General features: G+C 36.0%; 1 protein-coding gene across 1 annotated transcript in view; it reads left to right on the top strand.

Moving 5' to 3' along the window:
• The window catches only part of LOC149564510 (casein kinase II subunit alpha-2-like), a 49,638-nt gene extending 25,306 nt beyond the window's left edge, over nucleotides 1-24,332 (top strand). The window contains exons 4-10 of the mRNA XM_089818050.1: nucleotides 9,489-9,646; nucleotides 18,518-18,608; nucleotides 18,708-18,773; nucleotides 23,401-23,483; nucleotides 23,593-23,656; nucleotides 23,840-23,908; nucleotides 24,025-24,332. Of these exons, the coding sequence (XP_089674176.1) occupies nucleotides 9,489-9,646; nucleotides 18,518-18,608; nucleotides 18,708-18,773; nucleotides 23,401-23,483; nucleotides 23,593-23,656; nucleotides 23,840-23,908; nucleotides 24,025-24,084 (591 nt within the window). The 3' untranslated portion in view covers nucleotides 24,085-24,332. The remainder of the gene's footprint in view (nucleotides 1-9,488; nucleotides 9,647-18,517; nucleotides 18,609-18,707; nucleotides 18,774-23,400; nucleotides 23,484-23,592; nucleotides 23,657-23,839; nucleotides 23,909-24,024) is intronic.
• The last annotated feature ends 1,747 nt before the right edge of the window (nucleotides 24,333-26,079 follow it).

Here is a 26,079-nt window from a genome sequence, read left to right as displayed (position 1 = left end):
ATGTACAACAATTTTGAAAAGTAATCAAAGCTTTACAATGCAGAAAAAGTCCTAATTCTGAAAGTGAGGTTTTGGTCTGCACAACCCTAGAATTTGACTACAGATTTGGAAAGTAGACGAAAAAATATGCATTGTCAAAAAAACAGAACCTGAAAAAGTGACCAGATGTGATCGTACGGAGCGTTGGAAGTTGCAAAATGCAGGATTATGCAGGTACAGTTGCCAAAAGGCGCAATTTCTGCAAAATCCTTTCACCAAAAGTAGAAAACAACACCACCACTGAAAAATTCAGAAAATTCTACCCAATTTTTAAAAAAATCGCACTTGAATCGGAGTCCGAATGTCCAAGTTATGGGCTTGCAAAGTCAAGCTACCAAATTGAAAAGCAATCTGAAGAGGGGTCTGGAAGAAAAAATGTGAGCTTAGATTTGATGGTTAAATAGTAGTTAAAATGCCCAGTTTTGACGGTCAGATTACTGTCAGTTTTAACACTGTGTTTTGCTGACATAAACAAACAAATTGAGCCCCTGTTGACGTGTCACGCTGACTGTACCGTTCGTACTGTACGGACTAACACGTGTCAGATGCCATACGCTAATGTGGCAAAAGGACAGCTGACGTGGTAGTCGGCGTGTCAAGCTTACGTGGCTGAACACGTGGCAAATTACATCTAGTAGAAAAGTACACGTGGCGATGACAAGGGCTGATGTGTCTGTACGTGGCACTGACATCGGATTTGCTAAGGTGGCACTGTCCATTGTGGCAAGCCAAGTGTCAGGCGGTGATAGGCTCAGCTGAAGTGGGCGGGTCTTTGCGTGTGAAACGTGCAGGGGTCCGTGTTTCAGCGTCAGTTTGTTCACGTGGCACTTAGTTGGACGTATGAAAAGGCCGCGTGGCGGACACTTGATGCCACGTCGAGGGGTCAACAGCGAGCAGGAGTTGAATATACCAAGGCTGGAACTTGTTTTGCAATCGTCGGAATATTCTCTTCTCTCGGGAATTTGTTGATGGGGCGAGAAAACGTTCAAATGTATGCGGGACTGGAACTTTGAACTCTATGAAAACTATGAATTGAAATGTCCAAAAACGAGTGCCAGATTTATTTTCACACTGGGGTCGATTAACACAAAAGGCGCCAGATTTTGCTTTGAGGAAGCTGGAAACTTGCGTTCAACGACGCCAGATTTATAAAAAAAGATCCACATGTATTGTGGGAGTGCCTTTGGGGCTTTTTAAAACCGAAACCCGCATGGGGTTGAAAATAAAGGACGCCGGTGGAGAGAGACGGGTCATTCGAGCTTGCACTCAATAGATTGTGGTGAGTACGATGCCGGATTTGTTTGCTGCGAAATTTGTAGAGGTTGCTGGTTTGTGTGTAGTGTCCGTTGCGAAAAAATAAAATATACCCTGTATAAGGCTGGGATCTAACAGCCCGGTTCTTGTACCAAAAAAAGTTTCTTTGTTGGGTGCCCGAAGGGAAAAAAAAATTTCGATAATTCTGACAAAAAATTACAGAGAAATAAAAATGCAGATCCGAAAACTTAATTAAATTTGCAAAAAATGACCATACACGAACTGCAAATCGGGGCTTCCAAGTTTCGATTTGCAAAACAATTTTGACTCACAGTCGACTTTGGGCCAAGGTAGCAGAGTTTATAGTCGATCTTCATCGAATTAGCGTTCCGGACACAATGGTGAGGTCAGATCTTGCTCTAGACGCTCCCAATTTCTGCAGTACTCCAGATTCGGGCTGAGGTGCTGAAGCAACAGTGGTCTCGAATGGCTATGTGATAAGAAAATCTCCAAGCTCTGATACCATGTAAGAATTTGCCAAAGGGCAAAATTCACCCAAGAACTAAGAATTCAAACACAAGGATAGCTGTAGACTAGAAAGAGAGAGTATGATTAGAATGGCGATATATTCATTCAATATGCAATATCCAAGTACACTAGGAGTGCTTGTATATAAAGGCCTCTAAGATACATCTAAAATGCCTCGTAATCAGCTACGTGATATGTCATACAACCAGGCACATGTCCACCAGATATGGGTTATCCTCCATTAAGCACGGAAGTAAGTGTGGTGATGAGAGGATAAGCCTACAAAGGTGTGACACGCAAATCAATGTTGTAGACACCTTGTGCTAAAATAGAGTTGCGTACTCTTGTGTTGTCCACATGACAACTCAAAAAGGTGCGCAAACTCCTAATTGTCTCACAAAATAAAATAATAAAATAATGCATTAACCTAAGTAAACTTAAGTAAGTGTAAATAGTAAATACGTATTTACACCAACAGTTACATTGATCTTTCTTTGAACCATCCTAAGACTAATTGGGGCCCTTCTATTGAGATGATTGTGATTGTTGAGATTTGCTTTTATCCTTGTGAAAGGTTTTGGCTACAAAGGCATGCTCTGAGGAGGACAAGGTGGCACTGCTACCAAATTATTGTTTACAACAATCCTACTGCAAAAGTTTTGTGCACAACTTTGGGAATTTCAGATGAACATTAGTGGAAGCAATGTTAGGAGTTTCTCTAAAGTGCTCATAAGATTTAGGTGGACTCTTCAAGGTGATGACTACCATATCTTCTTCCTCCATTTTCCGACCAATGGTTTCAAGCTGATCTTGGACATCCTTAATCTTTTTGAAATGCCCTTGTAAGGACATTTGTTTAGCCATCATGATGAGAACAACTAATTGTTTAGGAAGAATGTTCAACTCTTGTCACATCTCTCTTGCAACTCCTTTAGATGCTTCCAAATGTCTGAAGCTGACTTCTTAGAAGGAATCTAAGCAACTAATCCTCTAAAACAAAGAGCTTGAGAACACATGATAGCTTCTCGATTCCAATCATCAAACTTGTCCTAGTCTGCTTGTACTATGGTACGATAAGTCTCAATGGCCAAAACAAGCTCAACGAGGGGGCGATATTCAGAGATGGTCATCATGCGTTGTTTCTAGGTGTTATAATTTTTGTCATTGAACTTGGTGCACAACTTTGGGAACTTCACATGAATATTAGTGGAAGTAATGTTAGGAGTTTCTCTAAAGTGCTCATAAGATTTAGGTAGACTCTTTAAGGTGATGAGATGACTACCATATCTTCTTCCTCCATTTTCGGACCAATGGCTTCAAGCTGATCTTGGATATCCTTAATCTTGGATATCTCTTCAAGGTGCAAAAGTTTGGTGCATAACTTTGGGAATTTCAGATGACCATTAGTGGAAGTAATGTCAGGAGTTTCTCTAAAGTGCTCATAAGATTTAGGTAGACTCTTCCAAGGTGATGACTACCATATCTTCTTCCTCCATTTTTCGACCAATAGCTTCAAGCTGATCTTGGATATCCTTAATCTTTTTGAGATGCTCTTGTAAGGACATTTGTTCAGCCATCATGATGAGAACAACTACCTATTTAGGAAGAATGCTCAACTCTTGTCACATCGCTCATGTAACTCCTTTAGATGCTTTCAAATGTCTGAAGCTGACTTCTTAGAAGGAATCTAAGCAACTAATCATCTAAAACAGAGAGCTTGAGAACACATGATAGCTTCTCGATTCCAATCATCAAACTTGTCTTGGTCTGCTTGTACTATGGTATGATGAGTCTCTATGCCCAAAACAAGCTCAACGAGGTGGCGATATTCAGAGATGGTCACTATGCACTGTTTCTAAGTGTTATAATTTCTTTCATTGAATTTGTGATTGCCTTCCAACATTAAGTTGGTCAATGATGCCATCTTGCATTTTTTCCAATACACAAAAAATGAAAAACAAAGAAGATGCGTTAATACAGATTTTGGAACAAGAATTTTAATGTAGAAAACAAAGGAAAATATAGGTATAAACTTAAAAATAATGAAGTATGGTTGGCACAAGTTTCAAGAAAAAGTTTCGGCTGACCCAAAAAAAAATCTGACAAAGACCCATAAGAGATCTCAATTCAAAATGATTTTTTTGTTGGTATGGAATATGAGATTTGAAAATTGAGGCACCCTCAAAATTTTGATTAGGACTTACTTGAGGTTTCAAAAAACCCATCAATAATTTGCTAGCAAAATAAAATTTCGATCGAAAATGATGGATTTAAACCCTAGTCCAATTTTTAGCACCCTAGGCAGTTGTCTAAAAGAAATTGGTGAATTGTTTGTAACAAAACAACCAAGAATGGCGGTGTATAGAGGAGAGAAAGGTCATTTGCAAAGAGAGAGTGGTCGAGCCCTAGTTGCTGAAAGGTCGACACTAATTAAACAAATGCTTAAAAAAATGTCGTCAAAGAATCATGAGTTGTAGGGAAAAGAGCCCACAAAATGCAGAAGAGGTTTTGGAAACAATGTTTAAAAAAAAGAAAACCACACGATTTGCCAAAAAAAATAATGCAACTTTGTAGAGATGGAATCTATGAGTTGCAGATTCAAGCAAAAGAAGCTTGAGGATGAGCCATTAGAGCTTCAAAACACTAGAAAAGCAGCTGTGTGTGGGAATATTTCTTGCCAAAAACAGCACGAGAGCTCTAGACAGGTTGTGATAAATGGATTTTGGAAAATAGGAAGCAAAAGAACTCACGAAAAAAATTAATATTTTTCTGGGCATACAATTTTGAAAACAAAAACAATATTTTTTTTCAAAAAAATGATACTTAGCTCTAATACCATATTATGGAGAAGTAATCGGTAAATTATTTGACCTATTAACAAATGATTGGAGAGATCATTATAAAGAATTTACAAAGTTACAAGAATAGGAAGTTTCTAATAAGAAACTTAAAAAATGATCTTATCTACAAAGAATTACAAATATTACATAGATGACCATTAAAGTAATTAAATAACGTTCTAATAGGTTTATAATGTTTGTCTTTAGAAAATTATTGTGGGGTAATTGTGATTTGTTTGCCTCAACAATTGTTTTGTAAAAGGGTATTACAATTTTTCTTCAAAAATATTGGATTGTCTTGGGTTTTGATCTTTTTTTCCCTTAAAAATCGTATTTGGATTTTTCGGTTTTATCTTAAAATGGGTTCTTGTTTGGAGCATTTTTATTGCTTTTTTCCCAAATAAATGATGCTTTGTAAACTTCAATTTTAGGATTTGGTATTTTTTCCACAAAAAGTGTGGTTCTCTCTAGCTATTATGGATCACACCTAGAATTGCTAGGGCAATAGTTTGTGCACAAGGGTTTGCTTCTAGGTTTCAACAACTAATCTCAGAGGCATGGATACTTGGTCATTAACATTTACTGATCCAAGGAGGCTCTCAATAACAACAAATTGTTCCAATGAGAAAGTGGCAACCTTCTTTGTATGTGTAACTAAAAGTCACCGTGTCTTCTATAGGGTAGTTAGTGAAAAGACCATTAAGGGAGGGTAATGAAGTATTTAATGTTATATTAATGGTCATTTAAGCCTGTCATGAGCCCAAATTGATAAAAAAAAATTGTATATTAATCAATTAAAACATGTTTTTTTATAGATATATTACGATTAATCAAAGCAAGTGATATGATATAATTGTTATTATTGAAATATAATAATCCATATCAATAGGAAGTTAGATAGTATTATTGTCTATGATAAACAATGACCATGATAAACAATTTAGTAATAATACTAATGATCTAAATAAATAATACAATAATAATATAGTATTGAACATATAAACTACACCTACTATTATATTAATAAGAATTAAAATAATTAAGTGGTTACGTGCTAAAAGCGAGCATGCCTTAGCCATTTATTAGGGTTGCATCAGTCCAAGTTACATGACCATATAAGAGTATGTGGACCAATGAGGAATGGGAATAACTACAACATGACAGTCAAGGTCTACGCATTGTTCAAGCAAGTAAAGGAATATACCACTTTCCAAGTAGATTGAGATCATACAAACATAGTACCATATAAAACATGCAAAGTCTTAAAAAATGAACAGACAAATCAATAAGGACAAGCGCAAGATTGGCTTTTGCCAATAAATAATAAACTTGTGTACCATCTTTTGCTCGAGCCATGTGCCAAATAAGAGGTAGGGAACTGAGCACGACAATTTGAGTTATACCACATTATGTATAGTAAAAATTTTGAATTTATTTTATTTACAAATGTAATACTATTTAGGTTAGTAGTAATTATTATATATTTGTACTTCTAAATAATATTAAAGGATTAATTAGGATTTCTGATTCTTAATAATGATCATGTTGCAATAAGAAATTAAAATCATAGGAATAAATAATATATTTAGATTGGATTATTAAAATCAAGAGTTGTAAGAAATAATGGTTGATTATAATATAAATTGTATGGGGTTTGATAGACAAATTTTTTAGACTATAAAGGCACCTTTTTCAATTAAAGGGCTAACTAATCAGGGGTTGCTTTGAGGAACATTGGGGGTCTTCACAGAGGATTATGAAGCCTGACTTGAAAGGTAGTTTCGAGAAGGAAGGCCAAATAATCGAGGGTCATTCCTTAGAACACAAGGAACCCTCAGAGAGGGCTAGGAGGCTTGATTGAGGGGATCCTTAAGAATGTGTAGATACATAATACATTCCTAGATATAAATCATTAGAATTGAATTTAATAGTGTATGTTGCTAATAATTTCTTTACATAAAGTTGTCCCAAGGAGTGGGGACATTTCAAAGCCATAGTTGAAAAATTCTACGATATATCGCACAGCTACAGGTTGTGTGATATAATCGTGATTTAAATTGGTGCCAAGATTATGTTTTTCGCGTCATGATTTTTTCATAATAAAATTGCTAAATCTCGCATGACATCTTGGTTGAAATCGTCACGTAAAGTCAAATGTTTTTGAGTTAAAATAATTTTAAAAATTACAGTTGTACAAAGGTTGGCCTTAGCAGGATCCACGTATAACTGTTATAGTTTATACCTAACAAGGTCAATTTCCACTCAATCTGTTAGTTTAACTGTTAATATATTGCAAAGTAACTGCAAAGTTTGTTGCTTGACAATGTCCACATACTCTTTAGAGGCTAGACTTACTTGCATGGTGGTTGTTGTATTATACTCATCTACTGAGACAAATAAGGCATGGTGGCTACCTTGAACATAACCCATTTTTTGCATACATTCACATGCTGTTGTAATCTCAAAATAAGTTATGCTTTTGCTAAGTCTGCTGGTCTCACAATAATGTTAGTAGAATTTATGAACATGATTTTACAACTGAATTTGTAGGCACTAACCTTCTAGAGAGATACTAATATCTCCTTTAGGAAGCACCATCTTCCAAAGCAAAGTACCACCCTCTAAGTTAGCATTATCAGATTTCCAAATCAATTTTAATGCAATTTATACTTTTGGATTTGATTGTGTGAGTTTTTATCAGCAACATGTTGGATCATGCTCTATGATCCATTATCGAGATAAGAGAGAAGGACATGTAGAGAAAGATAAATGTGTAGATTATCCTCTCAGAGGAGAATTAAAAAGACTAGGGAAGAAAGAACCACACGTAACACAAGGCAGAGGGGGAAAAAAATTAAGGGAGGGAAAACTAAAGAAATCAATACATAAAAATGAACACAAAAAAAGAACTAAACCAAACAAAAAAGAAGAAAAGGAAATACGCACACACACATATATATATAAAATTATTAATATAATAATATAAATATATTAAGAGCTAAATAAACAACCTAAAGATATAAGAGAGGAGATCGAGAGTAAATAATTAATCATAGTTACACCGCCCAACGGGACAGGGGGACAAGTTTCCAAGACGGGGGGACAGAGGGGCCTTGATTTGGGGACAACAGCGGCGGACGGAGGGAGCAGGGGTGTATACACTATACATATGGTACTTAAAATGCTAGTTGTGAAAAGATGTACTACAATTATACAATATAAGAATATAAAGATGTAAAAAACTCAAACATTGAACATTGCATTGAAGTTTTGAACTAGAACGTCATGATTCATGATCAAATGACAAACAATGAACATTGAACATCATGATTCATGATCAAAAGACAAACAATGAACATTGAACATCATGATTCATGATCAAAAGACAAACAATGAACATTGAACATCAGCAAATGGAAGAGTGTCAAATTATATTATTTTAAATTTATAATATATATTAGATCAATAGTATGAGTATCTACTATCTAATAGTAATCAATGATCATATGAGTCATGACATAAAGATGATTACAATAAGTATCATGTGCCATGAGTCATGATATCAAAATAAGTACATAATGCAAACAAAAACTACAAGTCTCCAAGAGTCCAAATCAAAATGCCAAATGAATGATCCATGATTAATGTCTCCCAACTTGTTGCTGCACGAGACGTCCTGGCATCCCCCCGCACTTAAAGGGGATGCGGAGATGTCTTGCCGGCACTCTGAGTGGCACCGAGACGATGTCCCCTTGTCTTTGGTGCGTCCCCTTCTCGGGTGCAGCCTGGTCTTGGTGGGGGGACGCATCCCCCTGTTCCATTGTAATTAATAGATTATAATATATACAAGCAAATAAATATCTATATAAAAGCTAAAAAATGCACATAATAATAGAAGTAAAGCTCTATATAGGTAAGGACAAATAAATAAATTTGATATAAGCACTAAAAAGCAACAAATTAACAAATGTATATTTATACATACACGTGTGTATATATAGACATGTACATGTATATATATGGCCTAAAGTCCAAAGAAAAGCAACAACTTCATACACACACACACACACACAGATGGACGTTAAAATCTTCATTCTTTTAACCCTTGATGTGTCATGGGTGTGAAGTTATTTCTAAGTAGCTCCCATAAAACAGGAAATGTCCCTAAGATGCTGAACAATTATCTGTGTACCTGAAGATGTGAGAGAACAAATTAGAAAACAGTGGACACTTGGGTGGAAAGTGGGGAGCAATGTCCATTTTGATTCTCTAAATACTGGCCAAAATGCTCTGGAAGGGGAACCTCGCTATGGAACACTGCTAAATTCCTAATTGTAGTCTTTTTTTGTGTTGCTTTCCAATTCCTATATGCTTAAGTGTTTCTTAAATAATCGCCTTTAGTACTATCAATGTCCTAAAGAGTTTGAATTGATTGTAGGGATGCAGATTCTTATTCGCCATCTTTTTGGGGTTTAAAATTATTTTGGTCTCATAACAGTTTCATCTCTCAATACTGAAGGAGGTGGTGTGGGATTGTTTTTGGTGAATAAGGTCATTTGTGTGCTAATGAAAAATGTCTTATTTGAAGATTGCTCATAAATAATGGTATTATGTGCCTGAACGTGTGATTTAAAAGTCTGAAATTTTGATTTTTGTGTTTTTGTTCTGAGAAGTTATGGTAGTTGAAAATGCTGTTTTTCCTTGCAGGCATTAGATTACTGCCATTCCCAGGGCTGAATGTGTGATTTAAAAGTCTGAAATTTTTATTTTCGTGTTTTTTTTTTTCTGAGAAGTTATGGTAGATGAAAATGCCATTTTTCCTTGCAGGCCTTAGATTACTGCCATTCCCAGGGTATCATGCATCGTGATGTTAAGCCACACAATGTAATGATTGACCATGAGCAAAGGAAACTCCGTCTTATTGATTGGGGTCTTGCAGAATTTTACCATCCAGGAAAGGAGTATAATGTCCGGGTTGCATCAAGGTGAGGACTGTTTAATCTAGTTCTCGTTTATGCATTAATTTGTAAAATTAATTAGATAAGAACTTTTTTTGATGCACCCTAAATATTATGTAAATTAATGGGTAGAAATATTTGATATTGTTGTAGTTGTATTAAATAGAGGAGATGAAAACTCCTTATGTAGATTTACAAAGACGATGTTTCTAAAAGAAAAAATCGTAAACTAAAGATAGAAACTACTTAATAAACTAAAGACTAACTAAGATGATCATTAAAGAAACATTATAATATTCTAATATCCTCCCTCAATGGTCATTGTCTAACCAATGTCTTTTGGTCACAAATTCCTCAAAACATTTTGGCTTTGTGGTCATTAACATTTTGCAGATCAGAGAGGGTCTCACTTGAATGTGCATTTTGTTACTTGCATGTGCTGTTTTACCATACGAAATCTTGTATTTTGCCGCATGAAGGTTTCTCTCGTGGTTTTTTGTAATTTTTGCCTTGAAAAATTCCCGATGGGTTTTCATAAATTTTTCCCTTAAAAAAAATTCTCTTTTGGGTTTGTAATTTTTCCTAAAAAGTTAGCTGGTGGGTTTATAATTTTTCCTTAAAAATTATCTCTTGGGTTTTATTGTTTTTTCATAAAAATGAAGCTTCATATGCTTTGATACCACATTATGCGCAGTAATTGGTTTACAGAGGAGATGAAAACTCCTTATATAGATTTACGAAGACATGTTTTTAAAAGAATTAATTGTGCACTAAAAATGGAAATAGAACTACCTAATAAACTAAAGATTTATTAAGATGACCATTAAAGAAACATTATAATATTCTAATACTAAATGGGTATAATGGTCAAGAACTAACTATAATTATTATATTTTTAAGCTATTAAATATGATATTGCAGAATGATTATTAAGTTATTAAATAAGTTAAAGAATAAAATAACCAATCCTATAATATAGGATCAAATTCGGAACAACTTATGTCATGGCCCATGCCTGAGCAGGACGCTATTCAGTTTGCAGTCTTGCATTTAGATGGGGTTGCCTGTGAATGGTGGCCCCATGAGGCGTTTGTTAATGAGTTCCAGCATATTGTAGTTATCGTACCTAATATGCCTCAGAGGCGTAGTGTGATGTTATTTATTGAGGGAGTGCAGGATAGGCTTAAGGGATTGGTACGTGCTTTCAAGTCAGCCACTCTTAAGGACACCATTGATGTGACATTGAGATTGGACACCGCCCCTACTTATCATATAGATAAGAAGCCATTCAGGGATTCTCAGCCTCCACAGAAGGCCAACACTTCCCAGGGTAGAGGTGGACCATTACCTCGACCTCCCAGGATGGACCAAGAGACGAGGAATGATTTGAGGAGAAAGTTATGCTTCTCTCGTAAGGAGCCATGTGAGCTCGGACATTGTTGCCTTGGTAAAGGCAAAGTTCATTTGATTGAGTTGACATTCGAGATGGGAGATGAGGAGATTCCTGACACTAAGACTGAGGATAGTACAGAGGAGATTGAGTAGGAGCATTTGCAGTTGGAGTTAGACACTTCTGAGCCCTTGGCATCAATTAAAGTGACTATGGCTACTCTATCCAATTATCCCAGATTTTACGTCTTTTGTTTGAAAGGAACACTTAAGGGCCAATGGGTTATGAGATTGGTAGACAGGCACCACGCACAATTTTATTGACTAGAAATTAGTGGGTAGGCGTGGCTTGCAGTATGAGGTGTTCGCTGGTTTTGAGGTGAAGGTTGCAGATGGCGCAGTATTAGAAGGATTCCTTAGCTTAGCATTCAGATGGGGGATTATACTTTGCCAAATGATTTTTATGTACTCCCACTAGAGGATTATGTAGTTTTGGGCATGCAATGGTTACAGGGTATTAAACGGTACATTATTGACCACCGTCGTATGTAGCTAGAGTTACATTCTGGAGGGAAGAAGACTATCTTGAGAGCAGCATCAAATGGTGGACCTAGGGAGGTGTCTTCTCGCAGGATGGAGACTATCATTAGACATGATGATGTGATTTGGGCTACGCATTGTTATGTGAAGTCCAAGACACCTACACCTTAGGATAGTAGGGCATTTCATGTTGATATGCAGTCAGTGATGGACCGACATAGTCGAGTGTTTGGTGATATACCCTCGGGTGTACCTCCTGATAGAGGATTTGAGCATGGCATAGAGATGGAGGATTGAGCTAAGCCAGTAGTCACCACTCCATATCATCATCCTAGAGCATACAAGGATGAGATTGAGAAGACCATTCATGAGTTGTTAGACATGGGGTTCATTCACCCTAGCTCTAGTCCTTTTGCTTCTTCTGTGGTATTGATTAAGAAGGATGGGATTCTGCGGATGTGTATAAGATTATAGGGCCTTGAACAAGAAGACGATAAAAAATAGATATCACATTCCACTCATTGATGAGTTGTTGGATGAGCTTCATGGAGCTATCTACTTCTCTAAGATTGATCTTCGTTTAGGCTATCATCAAATACGTGTGCGGAATGAGGACGCACATAAGACTGCATTCCATTTTCACCATGGGCATTATGAGTTCTTGTTGATGGCTTCTAGTCTCTCAAATGCATTGACCACTTTCCAGTCCTGTATGAACCATATCTTCAACAAGCAGTTGAGGAAATTGGTTCTAGTGTTTTCCGATGATATCTTGATTTATAGTTGTACTTGGGAAGATCATCACAGACACCTAGAGGAGGTACTTAGCATCATGGAGAGTCAATCTCTATTTGCTAAGTTGTCCAAATGTGAGTTTGGACTCAGTGAGATTTTATATTTGGGCCATGTGATTATTACTGATGCAGTGAAGGTGCGTGAGGAGAAAATCTAGGCTATTCGGGATTGGCCCTATCCCAGGAACATTACAGAGTTACGTGGATTCCTTGTTTTATGTGCATATTATCGGAGGTTTGTGAGGGGATTCTCTCAGTTAGCAACACCCTTGACAGATCTCACGAAGAAGGGAGCCTTTAGATGGACAAAGCAAGCACTGGGAGTCTTGGCAGACTCAAGGAGGTTATGAGCACATGTCCGGTTTTAGCACTCTCTAATTTCTCGCAGCCTTTTGTACTTGAGTGTGATGCTTCAGGTGAGGGTATAGTGGTTGTTTTGATGCAGAATAAACATCCCATTGCCTATGAGAGTAGGAAGTTGCGTGATAATGAGAGGTTGTATTCTACTTATGATAAGGAAATGTTGGCTATTATGCGTGCATTAGTCAAATTCAGATAATATCTTGTTGGCAACAAATTCATGGTAAAAACTAACCACAATAGTCTGAAATATCTCCTTAATAAAAAAGAGCTCAATGATCGTCAACAAAAGTGGGTAAACAAGATTCAATCCTATTATTTTGACATAGAATTTATTAAGGGAAAGAAGAATATTGTTGCTGATGCACTTCCTAGGAAACCATCACTTGCTGCCCTATGTTCATTGAGTGAGATTTTAGCAGATTGGAAGGTTAAACTTTTAGTTGAGTATTTAAAAAATCAGCATGCTTGTGAGATCATGGATGGATTGGTACATGATAATAAATACAAGGTGATTGATGATGTCATCTACTACAAAAACAAAGTCTACCTTGTTCCCGAATTATAGTTAAAGGGACAGAGTTTGCATGCCCTCCATGATACTCCTACAACATGGCACCCCGGTTACGGTAATACATATAGAGTGGTACGGGAGAGATTCTCTTGGAAGGGTCTCAAGGATGATGTCTTATGCCATGTTCGTGAATGCATGACTTGCCAGCAAAACAAGATAGACCATACTTTCTTAGCTGGTTTGCTGCAGCCCTTGCCTATACCGGAACAAAAGTGGACGAGACTCTATATGGACTTCATTATTGGTCTTCCTCAAGTGCAGGAGAAGTATTGTATTTATGTTGTGGTGGACAAGTTGACTAAATATGCCTACTTATTTCCGATTGCAATTGATTTCACATCATCCCAAGTAGTTGAGCTATTCTTGAGGGAGGTGTTCAGACTCCATGGTCTCCCTAAGACCATAGTGAGTGACAAGGACAACAAATCCTTGAGTTCCTTTTGGCAGAAACTTTTCAGGCTCGCGGGCACAAAGCTGACATCTAGTACTAGCTGCCACCCTCAGATGGATGGGCAAGTAGAGATAGTTAATAATTGGATTGAGGGGTATCTGCGTAACTATGTGTCGGGGCAGCATAAGGCATGGGTGCGTTGGTTGTATTTGGGCGAGCATTGTTATAATACTATGCACCACATAGTTAATAAGTGGATTGAGGGGTATCTGCGTAACTATGTGTCGGGGCAGCATACGGCATGGGTGCGTTGGTTGTATTTGGGCGAGCATTGTTATAATACTACGCACCACATCTCTATTGATATGTCTCCTTTTAGAGCTCTTTATGGCTACGATGCATTATCTTTTGTTGATGTGGCTTTGAGTGACAAGAGAGTTTCTTTGGCACAGGATTGGTTACAATAGAACCAAGATATCATGAGTTCTCTCAGGGAGAACTTACAACATGCATAGAATCAGCAGAATATGTATGCTGATCGGCATAGGACCGAGAGGGTATGAGGTGGATGACATGGTTTTCCTACGCTTATCGCTCTACCGATAGAGCACCCTTGAAGGAGTGTGATCTGAGAAGCTCAAACCTTGATTTTACAGTCCTTATAGAGTTCTTAGGCGAGTTGGAGAGGTTTCTTTGTTAGGATATAGAGTTCACCAATATAACTAAGAGGGGGGGCGGGGGGGGGTGGTGAAACAGTTATCCAACTATTATCACAATTATCAACCTTAAACAAACTTATCCATATGAGCAATATAATCAGAAACCACAACAAGATACTCATACACAATAACACTGGATATGTTAACTAGGGAAACCCTTGATCAAAGGGAAAACCTCAGTGGGGATGGTAGCCACAAGATGATGTACTAATATAAATATTCCTTGTTAGAGGATGGACTCTGTTAGGAGTCTATAACAACATTCAGTACATATTTGTACCTGTTAGGAGATTTCAACCTTGTTAGAAGTTGTGGAAGACAATTGGACCCATTGCCCAAACAGCTTCAAGGGCAAGACCAATGAACCCACTGTCCAAATGATCTCGTATTATTCCTTGCAGAATAATAGAAATGAATAGTACTTCCGTCCTCAGTCGTGTCAACTGGACCTCTACTCCTTTTGATCTTGTAAGCAGATCACAAAACTCACATCCAATAATCCCTTGGATCACTTACTCGCATTTAGTAAACATTCTCTTCCTTTTCACACTTCGCGCTTCGTACAATACTGGATACACTTTACAAACAAGGAAAAAATCTTTCCTTTATACCATATCTTCAAAATAATTCCTTGAGTCGGCCTTGAGGCTTTCCCAATTATTATAATAAGATAATTAATTAATTACAATTACAATAGCATTGTCAGCTCACAGTCTATACAAAACTTCACACATGCGATACTAGGGCTTGTGCATCGCTGACGCCATCATTCGACTGTCCTCTGTCACTGGCTGATCGCACATCTTCTTATTACATCTTAGATGAAAGATATAATACAAACATCAGAAATTGCTTTTCAAGCACTCTATCTCTATACTGCTCTCAGTAAATTAAGTACAACTTCTGTACATCTTCGACTTACGTGTTGCGCAATGAACCACGTCATCAGGACATTGTACTAAACATGTCCATGACTGTGCGTCTCTCTCTACTACTCTGCCAGTCTTCACAGGCTTACTGCTATGTTGACATCAATGACAAACACAGTCATGAATGCGACATGTCAATACTATCCAATGCTTAGGATACTCCCCCAATATAGTATCATCCACATTCATGCTAACAAATTGTTAGAAATTTGTTCAATGCTCCCCTTCGGATTTATGACAAGGGCTTAACCGCCTCCTATGTACTATAAGTTGAGTGGTTGTATCAGACATTGATAGATCAGTACTTTGGTGCAACAACAACCCCACTCTAACAAGTGGTATCAAAGCTTGGTCACAGGTTCGAATCCTCAGACCCTCAGGTAATGCTGAGGGGGAGATTGTTAGAAAGTTGTTCAATGCTCCCTTTGGGATTCATGACAAGGGCTTAACCACCGCCTGCGTACTATAAGTTGAGTGGTTGTATCGGACATTGATAGATCGGTCCTTTGGTGCAACGAAAACCCCACTCTAACAAGAGTTATGAGGCTGAGTTACCACTTGATAGTAGGATTCATAATGTATTCCACGTATCATGCCCCCGATTTACCTCCCTTGGATGAGGAAGGTAAGTTGACTTAAGTTCTTGAGGAGATTCTTGAGGTAAGGGAACGACAAGTGAGAAGCCGGGTGGTTCAAGAGTATTTGGTATGCTGGAGAGGTCTACCCATAGAGGATACCACTTGGGAGGGTGAATCCATTTTGTAGCACCCAACATTGTAGTTGCTTGTGGGCAAGTGTCTCGAAGAAGGGAGGACTGTCATGTCCCCTGTTTAGTTTGACTAGCAGAGTTATGTGAGTTAGCCTATCATGGGGGTCTCGTAGGCTAGCAGTTGTAAATAGAGACTCATACAAGATATTAAGTTATCGGGCTTGACTTTATTGGCAGTTGGGAGCCAGGTCAGTGCAATCCCTTGATTTTAGGGGGTATCCCTACATTATAGGAGGATGTGGCAGTTTCTAGATGAGAGGTTCCATGGGACCATTCTATTATTTCAATTTCAGGATGACAAGGTGTGTTTCCTAGTTTCTAGGAGCATCCATAGATTATAGGGAAGGGACTGCCAGTTGATCCATCTGTCCAGTATCAGTGACAGACAGGTAACATGGTCAGTTTCACATTTATTTGGTTGGTTTGGGATTTCAAAGGCAAAATGGTGAATATTTTAATAATATTAAATATTTCCTAAGTTAACATTTAAATAATTTATAATAAGGCTATTTATATCAGTGTTCTGGGACTTTGCGAGCCCGAGGCAGAGGCGGCCTTTCTAAGGCAAATGGCCTCTGGACTCTGACTCTGCCGAGTCCTAAGCCCAGGACTCCCCTAAATTTTTTTATTTTTTTAAATTTAAAAAAAAAAAGTTAAATTTTTTTAAAAATTTAAAAGATAGAGATTTCTGGAAGGTGTTTTTTTTTTTCAGTGTATAGTAATTCTGAAAATGATGTTGTGGTATGTCAGGAATTTATTAAGGATTGAATCTTAAATCTTAAATTTTCAACTTTATATTATGTTATTAAGTTTTTTTCCTTTAGAAATTTGCTATTATACTTATGTGATCCATACAAAATTGTGTATGAGTGTTAAGTAGCTTCTATTTATCACAATTATTGTATATTTGATGTTAATTGACTAAATGATGTATGAAAAAATTATTATATCCTTAAAAAAATTCAATTTCATGGGTTTTTCGATTTTTCAAGTCTTGCTAAGTCCTAGCCGAGTCCGGTCGTCGAGTCCAATTTTGACTTTCCGAGTCAGAGGTGAGTTTGAGTCTTGTAACTATGATTTATATAGCCATTTCGAAGTAATAAGGGGAACATGGCTTCGTTTGTTTAGATGTGCCCTTGTGTTATAGCTCATCAGAAAGATCTTGAATTATTATAAACTAGTTACACTATTTGAAGACTTTTTGGCGCTTTGAGTTATAACATTTTTAAAAAGTAATTTTTTCCTATAGCATGGATGGCTTTATTTGGAAAAATGTTATTTTATTAATAAAGTGCAAAGTGTAATTCTCATTTAGGTTCGATTTGCACTTGGGAGGAGATATAAGGAGATGAAGACCTAATTGTGGAGTATCTTTTGACATTTGAAACTTGTGAAATTGGAAATTGCTCTAGTGGAGTGATTCAGAGGCTGGAGACAAAACCCTAAGTTTGGAGTGTTGGGATGCAGACCTCAACAAGGATTTGGTGATTTAGTATTGGAGTTGGAAGGTACTATTCTCTGTGGCAAGGATCGACATTCTTCATAGCACCATTTATCAAAAGGAAACATCACATTCAACTAGGCGGCCAGCCTATTCCAGCTTGGGCGTTTCTTCCAGAGCAAGCTTGGGCTTGTATTTGGGCGACATTCCTTATTAGCAGCCACGTTTTGCAATTTGGCATCATACAGGGGTTTGTGACAGCAAGCTCTCCATCTTTGTGATTGTAAAACCCTTCTACAGCTGGCGTCAGGGTCATTGTAGAGAGCAGCGAATCCATTTGATATATTTATTTCTTTGACTGCAAAAATTTGAATACTATACTTGGTACGATTTGAATCATTTCCAGATTGTCAAGTGTTTTAATATATGAATGCTGCTCATAATTCTTAGTTATTTGTCATTTACTTGCATATATCTTCAAAAACACCTAAAAGCTTGAAAACGAGAAAAAACCAAAAAGAAATCAGAATTCTATAAAGTCTATTCAGAGGTACAAAATTCTGGTCAAATTAATGAATTTTGAAACAAACATCAATTTCCAAGGTCACCAAGATTGGGGATCTTTCAAGCATAAGTTGTGAAATACATTGTATTGTGCCTCCTGTATATATAAGAAGCTCCACACTTGTGTAACCACCATGCATCCCACACCTGTGTAACTGCCACGCAATGAAGTACATCAGTATATGATATGAATAGACAAAAGCAATCTACCCAGTATTGTAACATAATAACTATTTGTTTGACTTATTACCATATCTATCAAATCTTGCAATGATCTTGAAAACTACTTTTTCATTTTAATAAGTTTATTTATGGCCATGTTTATTTGTTTTGTTTTATGAGGGTTAATTCCAATGTTCTCTTGTTCTATTTTTTTTAAAGTTAATTTAGATATTTGATTTCTATATAATTATCATACCTTGTAATAGATACTTCAAGGGACCAGAGCTTCTTGTAGATTTGCAAGACTATGATTATTCTTTGGACATGTGGAGCCTTGGTTGCATGTTTGCAGGAATGGTAAGCTATATGATATCATCAGGACATGTTTGAGATTCTCATATTCTTAACTTCTTATTGTGTGATTATAACACACTTTAATAAATTAATTCTGTGCAGATATTTCGAAAAGAGCCATTCTTTTATGGACACGACAATTACGACCAGCTTGTTAAGATTGCAAAGGTATATTTGGTTAATTGCTTATAGTTTTGAGAGAAACTGTGCTTTATTTCTTTATTACTGAAATGCACAGATTTTTGTAAGCTGTTCTGGTTGGTTTGTGAATAATTTATCTAATAGCTATAAGATTGACATATGCCTAGTAGTCTACAAGGAAGAGTGAAAATGTTACACTTGCCCTTTTATAATTATCATTTAAATTCTAGATGAAGCATGAAAGATCATGCTAGGAAAACTTTGCCGAGTATTCTACTGATTTGGCACAACTCATGAGTTTTTCAGCTCTCTGAATCTAGTCAACTTTAGTGCTGTTTTCTGCCTAGGGGTTTCAAAATTTTGTGATAAAAATATGAGAAATTTCATCAAAAAACTCAACACCAAATCTACTAGTGACCTGAAGTTAAAAGATTTGTGCAACAAGCTCTTGCAGCAAGAAAAGTGGAAGAAGCAGTTCTGCAGCAGGAGTTATGCATGTGGAACAGGCTTCTATAATTAACTTTTAAGGACAATGACAAAGACAAATGGCCTTAAAAGAAAGGTCAGGGGAATAGTGAAGATACTTTGACTAATAAGAAAAATATCACATCTCCATTGTGGTAAACGCAGTCATATAAAGCAGCACAACATAAAGAGTTTGGCTGAAAATAATATCGAACCTCAGAGGACCAAATCACATGTTGCAGAGTGATATGAGTAGAATGAATCAATCATCTATGCTTTCATGGCCAAACACCTAGCAGACCAGTCAAAGTCTTCTATGTGGTGCTTTGAATCTGGAGCATCTCAACATTTCACTCACTAGAAAGATTGATTCACGTGCCATAGGGCTTGGTATGATTCAATGATCTTCAGTGATGGGGAAGAGTATACAGTTGTTGGTAAAGGGAGTGTGCAAATCATTTTAGGAGGAAAACTCTTTTTTTTTTCTGTGTATTATGTCCCAAGGATGGAACTCAAGTTGCTCTTTGTGAGTTATGTTACACCCCATTGTCCCAATTTGGATGTTTTATTTAGCAAACACAAGTGCTGTATTGCTGTTGATATTGAAGCCCATGGTTTGTATCAAATTGTTGATACTGGAAAGGTTTAGGAGCTTGTCTTGGTAGCCAAGAGTGCATATGATATCAGGATATTGGCATCAATGATATGGGCAGCTAAACATAACATGCCTCTTTCATTTGCCATGACAGAGTTCGGTGCAGGATTTACCTAATTCCATAGTTGCACAGGTACTCCTACCCATACCCTTGGGACAGGTACCCATGTGCCCAAGTATTGGGTACACATACGCAAGTACCCAATACTCAGTGGGTACTCAGTGAGCACCATAGCTGAGGAACTTGCTTAAAATTTTCAATTTTTGTCTCTGTTGTTTTTTGTTTGCATATCAGCTTGCTGTTTATCAAGCTTAATTCCATATGTAATCAGTTTGAAACTTTGATACAAGATTGATTAATGATAAACTGTCACTGTTCAGAAGTTAATAACATGTCATTGTTATATGATTTATGATCTTCTTGTTCATGTTTAAAGCTCACCTACTCTGTTATGTATCTAAACATTTAGCATATATTATTAGTACAAACATATTGCAAATCTGAAACTGAAAACAATATATTACATCTGCAAACTTTATCACTGTTCATGTTTTGAAAACTCATTCGTTGTGACTCATATTTTCATATTTTCTATAAAATGTTAAATTATATTAAAACAAAATTGACATACCCAAGTACCCCCCATCCCCTATTTTGGAAAATAGCTGTGGAAATCTACATGATTAAGAATCATTTTATAACCTGGACATCAGTCCACCCTCTTAGTTTGGTCCCCCTTTTGCAATTCCACAATTTCTTTAGATCTAAATTAAAACAATTAGATTTTAAGGGAATAAATGTGATGGAAATATTGTCATTGATGTCAAAGGTAGAGATTGTTGAAGAAGTATAGTCATTGATGTTAAAGTGGTTCAAAGATGGACAAATTCTAAGAGTAAACACCATCAATGCCAAATGTAGTAATATAAGGCTGATAAAAGATAAAAGCAAGGATTGGTAGTTAGCAAAATTAGACTTAATAGCATTTACATGTTGAGCAGTGAAGATGAGAGACATCATTAATATGCAATCTATGTCTGAAGAGAGAACTAATGATCAGATATTATAGACAAGAGTAAACAGAAGACATTATGACAAAGTATGAAAAGGACCTGAACTGGAAGCAAATAGTGTAATATATAGAGAGGATTGAAAAACGTTCTTTATGCAGATCATACACAATTTCCAGAATGGCAGCGGTGACTACATGGCACTAACAGTTCCAGCAACTAGTTTGTGTTTTATACACAACGATTTATAAGAACAAATGAAATAGTCATGCCATGTCACTCCTTGAAAATAAAAGTAGTTTTTCGTATTCAAGAGCAATAGAAGAATGACAAAGGTATACTCCATATTATAAAGATCAAACAATGACTAAGCTGCAATTAAATTAGAAAGAACGAACATTAACATATGGGGAAGAGATTGCCGGATTGCCTATTCAAACCAAGAAGCTAAGGCTTTGTCTTTGCATCTGTCCATATGTTTGCTTAAGAACCACATCAGTGTGATATGTAAGCAGTGTTGAGGAGACTATACATTTGGGAGCCTACCTGCTAAATGCCTGAAATGCCGTTAACTGTTTCACTTGATAAAGGATATCAAGCAGCAATAACGAAAGGGGAAAAAAGCAAGTCAAGCCGATTTAACAACCAGTTGTGAAGAAAATATTTTGCAGAAAGCATATTGAGTAAACAATTATAATCTGCAATAACATATTGCCCAGTCTTTAAAAATGACAACATATATTAAGTGCAGCATCAGGGTTATTAAAATGCTATATATAGCGTCGGAGAGATGCTGTCGGGTTTCTATAGATGCCATCGGGTTTGAAAATAAACATCAAAGACATCGTGTCTATCGAGGTTAGCAATAAAGGTTAGAATGATTAGTATTAAACGGAGGCTATGTTTGACGGAACATATGTTTCCATGGTAAGCGACAGCAGCGTTCAGACATGTTCGATCAACAAAACCATGAAGTGTGACAATTGCGAACAATATATTAACCATGATCGGCAGCGGCTCATTAAACAAAACCAAATTCTCATGTACAATCAAGGCAAAATTTATTAATGATGGTGAGAAGCAATTAGAAAGCAGCAATAAACTATGAGAAAATAAAGCAAATAAATAGGTGCGATAATATTTGTTTGGACACATTATTAACAATATATAGCAGAGATATGTGGTGCAAATGAAGGCAACATACCTACCTTAGTTTTGTCTCATATCAGTGCTATGGAATGGGGAAATAAATAAAATAAAATCTGTTTAATTTTGTTAAGAAATGATGTTAACTGTTTGTAAAAGGTCATGCCTTCTTATACTATCATATAAATAAGGAGTATAACATTTGTCAAATGAGCGTGAATAAGAAGTAGATGAATTGAGGAGAAAAGAACATATATAAAAAGATAAAAGAAATTGTGCAGACCATGGAATAAGACGAGTATTTAAAAAGAAAGATTAGAGTGAATAAAGAAGTCAGTGGAAAGAATGATGCAAGTGGAGTAAGTGAGGGAAGTAAGAAGTGAAAAAAAGAAGAATATATGTAATTAGATTTATTAATTTATATATTTATTATAGAGAGAAATAAAAATGATGAAAGGAAGATTATACATATATATTCAGGATTTTTCCAAGTATATTTGTATCAAAGATATAAGTGCAAAAAGGAAGATTATAGATATTGGCTGACTTCAAATCGGAATACAATGCATCCATCATTGGTTGGGTAAGCAACTTAGCAAGGTGGAAAAGAAGTTTGTGTGCAGGTGGGGTTGGTGCTTCTAGTAGGTTGGTGCTTGCGAAGTGTGGAGCTGGTGCTTCCAGTGAATCGGTGCTCAGAAACATACGGGTTGGAGTGTCTAGTAGGTTGAAGCCTACAAAACATTGTAAAAGAACAAGTTTATATTAAAAAAACATTTATTTGCCATGGTTTTCTCCCGTATTGGGTTTCCATGTAAAGTTGTAAACTTTGTGTTATTGTGTTTATGTGACAATTATTTCAGTTATTGTTTGGATACAAGTTTTAAATTGGCAAAGTTATTATACTGATTCACCCCCACCTCCCCCCTTCACAGTATAATTGCCTGCTCTTCAAAATGTACTGAAAAGAAAAAATTAAAATTGCAGTAAATAATGAAGAAATAATATATTAGTAGGAACAATTTAAAACAAATCAGTTATGACAATATGAGAAAATTAAAGTCAATACATAATGAGAATGCAGAATGCAAAAATCATCACAAAGTCTTAATATATTCATTAGATAACTCTTTATCAAAATTAGTTTGAAAGGACCTATAAAGTCTGTAAAGTGAATCAATAATCCACCAGGCAATCATCCATCAGATATCTACCCAAGGAATCAAGGACATTGCAGTAGGTAAGCCTACCCATAATAAAAAACACATGTTTATCAAAGGTTGTGGTTGAACTATTGATAAACAATTGTTAAACGTGAATGGTAGAAGCTTTTCATGTATTTTATTAGGATAACATTCTTTATTTAAATCTGTTTCTCAGGTGCTCGGCACTGATGAGCTGAATGCTTATTTGAATAAATACCGCATAGAGCTTGATCCTCATCTTGAGGCACTTGTTGGGAGGTATATTTTGCATGGTGCCTCTTTAGGTTAGGCGTTCAATTGTTGCTTAAGCATTTTTGCATTTGAAGTTCATATCACCACTAAATGTAATTCTTGTTCTTTAATGTAGACACAGCAGAAAGCCTTGGTCAAAGTTTATTAATGCTGATAATCAGCATCTTGTTGTTCCAGAGGTTTGTATGAAACTCAATTGCACTAGCCTTCCTGGAAGGTCATTTTAAGTTGTTTGATGTGCAAAATCTAAATCTATTATTTGTTCCTCACATAGAATATTAAAATATGTGGCAACAGATTTTGTAATGTTGTTTGCTTAAAAATTTCAATCATGATTTTTCATGGTTATGAGTAATTTGCAGGCTGTTGATTTTCTCGATAAGCTGCTGCGATATGATCATCAAGAAAGGCCAACTGCAAAAGAAGCAATGGTATGCTTATTTTTCTCAATTGTTACATTGTGGAATAGTTTTTTGTTCTGTTTAGTCAATTTATTTTGGTGGATAATATTTTTTGTGTTGTCTTATATTCTGTTTACTATATCCAGGCCCATCCTTATTTTTATCAAGTAAGGTCTGCAGAAGCAAGCAGATCTCGCAATCAGTAAGCTGGGTGTCAGTATTTGGTGGTACCAAGTTCTATGGCTGTCAAGATATCACCGAGCCTTCATGGTGCTATAATAGGATGTGGCTGTTTATGATTTCCTCTCTTACATTGATTGCTGAAATGACAAAATGTGAACCCCATCTTTGCGAGTATGTAATGTTGGTTCTCAGACCCATAGATGAGTTATTAAAACTGTAATGAAATGTGCTCCGTTCATAATTTCATATTCCTGTTTTGAATTTTGCTTAAGATACGTTAATTGCTCTTGTTGCAGTTCAGAAATGACTTTTTTAATATCAACTGTTATGTAATGAGCCCAGAGTGTCCTTCTATGGTCTGCAAGGTTGATCATTGTCTTATTGGTTTTCTTGGCAATATGTAGTAGTTATGAAATTTAGGATAGAAATATAGCTAGAACAGAGAATACTGCCAGATTCATTCATCAGAGGTTCTACTGTACTACATTCGAACTCCAAGTGAGCACAATCCTGCAAAGATAGATCAAAAAGATATTTGCTAGCTACTAGTCCACATTGTTTGTTTATGATTTTTAGAAGGTGCCAGTTGCCCTCAAGTTTTGAAGAAGAGCTATGTCATATTTGTTCTTCAAATTTATGGTAGATATTATGAGTCATTCAAAAAGCGTTTATTGAATATTACATTGTCAACCACGTAGTTCTACGAGGCTTTGAATTTGAAGAGCCAAAATCCAATGGTTTTGTGAGAATTGAAATGCCAATTTCTAGACAATGCTTTAATCCTTTGCGGCTGTGGTTTTCGGTGCATTAATATCATTCCTTTTGTGGATATGTTGGGTTATAATTTTATTTGTTTCATTAGATCATCCCTTTGTTAGGAAAGATATCATGCAAAACATAGAGCAAAGAAAGTGCAGAGACTGGGAGATTGTAATCTGTAATTTTGCAGCTGAGTAAAACGTATGCCTATAGCGACATGGGAAAGAGCGTTGAGTTGGTTGTTAACTAGCTGTGTAAGACTCCTATTGCTAACAAATGACTACAGAGCTGGGGACTTTTTTAAGTGTGGTTGATGATAATGCTGTTCTATTACATGCGGGTCTTCACATACTTTAATAAGATGTTTTTGTTTGGTTTGTTAAAAATAGGAGTTTGTTGTTGAGATTAGTGAAATTGCAAATAAAAAGGAAATAAAAATAAAATAATTTAATGCAAAATTCATATTCACACTCAATGAGAAGCCTAAGATTCGTGTAAAATCAAATGATAAAAAAGACCACAGATTGCTCCATTGTTCACTTGATACAAAAATGCAGATTGCTCTAAGATTGTCAACACAACCTGATGCTTTGATGTTTTATTATTGATAAAAAGCTTGCTTGATGATAGTGATTTGATAATAAAAAGTGTTAAGGTATGATCCCAAAAGTGCCATGATTAGAGATCTTATTTATGATGCTTCTCACATAACATTTCATCAATGATACGGTATTAGTTAGAAGGATGAATGGATGATAAAATTTGAGATGATGGTAAGACTTAAGATTAGTATATAGATTGATGAGGTGTAAGAATTAAGAGAGTATAAATGTATAGATAATAAAAAATATTATATTTAATAATACATGCAAAGTTATTTAAATAATTAAAAAAATAATGTTAAAGTGAAAATGATGATAGAATCAAATATTAAATATTAAATTATTTATGGAGAAAAAACTAGTTTGATTAGTCTAGCTAAATTATTTAGCTAACATGTAAAATAAAAATAATTAAAGGATGATAGCATTAAATTCAATTAGCCATTTTTAGGTGTTTGGTTGATGACTTTGGTTTTGGTGGATACATAGGGAAATTCTTTTATGTCCTGTTAGAGACTCAAAATCTAAGATGTTGAGATGTCAACTATGAGAGAGTGGATGCAAATATTCTATACGTAGTGGTACTATCATGTCATAGGTTAGGGCTTCTAAGGTGGTGGTGGGGTTACACTAGTTAAGTGATGACTTAAAGAGCAT

The sequence above is a fragment of the Cupressus sempervirens genome, chromosome 3 (assembly GCF_028749045.1).
Source record: "Cupressus sempervirens isolate cs-2001-9-10 chromosome 3, ASM2874904v1, whole genome shotgun sequence".
Lineage (NCBI taxonomy): Eukaryota > Viridiplantae > Streptophyta > Pinopsida > Cupressales > Cupressaceae > Cupressus > Cupressus sempervirens.
This window is presented reverse-complemented; position numbering and strand designations above follow the sequence as displayed.